A 352-nucleotide genomic window follows, 5' to 3' on the forward strand; every position below is an offset into this window, starting at 1 on the left:
GAGCGGGGAGGTGGGCTGCAGGGGACGCCGAGCAGCGGCGCGGCTGGCGCAGGGGGCGGGCGCCCGGGGCGCGCGGTACCTTCGTCTTGCCCCCGCAGTGGCAGCACACGGTCCACAGGTACTTGAGCGTCCGCCAGAGCAAGATGATGAAGAGGCCCCCGAAGAAAGTCACCATGGAGGAGGCCAGGAAAGCCCACCACATACGTTGGCCCCGGCTGTCGCACGGCACCTCCATGGTCACCGGGATGATGAGCGCATCCATCTTGGGCTCGTGGACCGAGGACGACGAGGAAGAGGAGGAGGAGGAAGAAGAAGAGGAGGAAGAGGAGGAGGAGGAGGAGGAGGAGGAGGA

The 352-nt window shown here is 66.8% G+C and overlaps 1 protein-coding gene across 1 annotated transcript; it reads right to left on the bottom strand.

Annotated features, from left to right (window-relative positions):
- Positions 1-16: 16 nt before the first annotated feature.
- On the bottom strand, positions 17-349 carry LOC103252403 (calcium-activated potassium channel subunit alpha-1-like; the record flags this gene model as incomplete). Its single annotated transcript, XM_021709081.1, has 1 exon — positions 17-349. A coding segment is annotated over one exon (333 nt), but the record flags the coding sequence as incomplete, so codon positions are not given.
- Between the last annotated feature and the right edge of the window lie 3 nt (positions 350-352).

This window comes from Carlito syrichta, unplaced genomic scaffold (genome assembly GCF_000164805.1).
Source record: "Carlito syrichta isolate Samal-C Ts95f unplaced genomic scaffold, Tarsius_syrichta-2.0.1 Scaffold156910, whole genome shotgun sequence".
Taxonomy (NCBI): domain Eukaryota; kingdom Metazoa; phylum Chordata; class Mammalia; order Primates; family Tarsiidae; genus Carlito; species Carlito syrichta.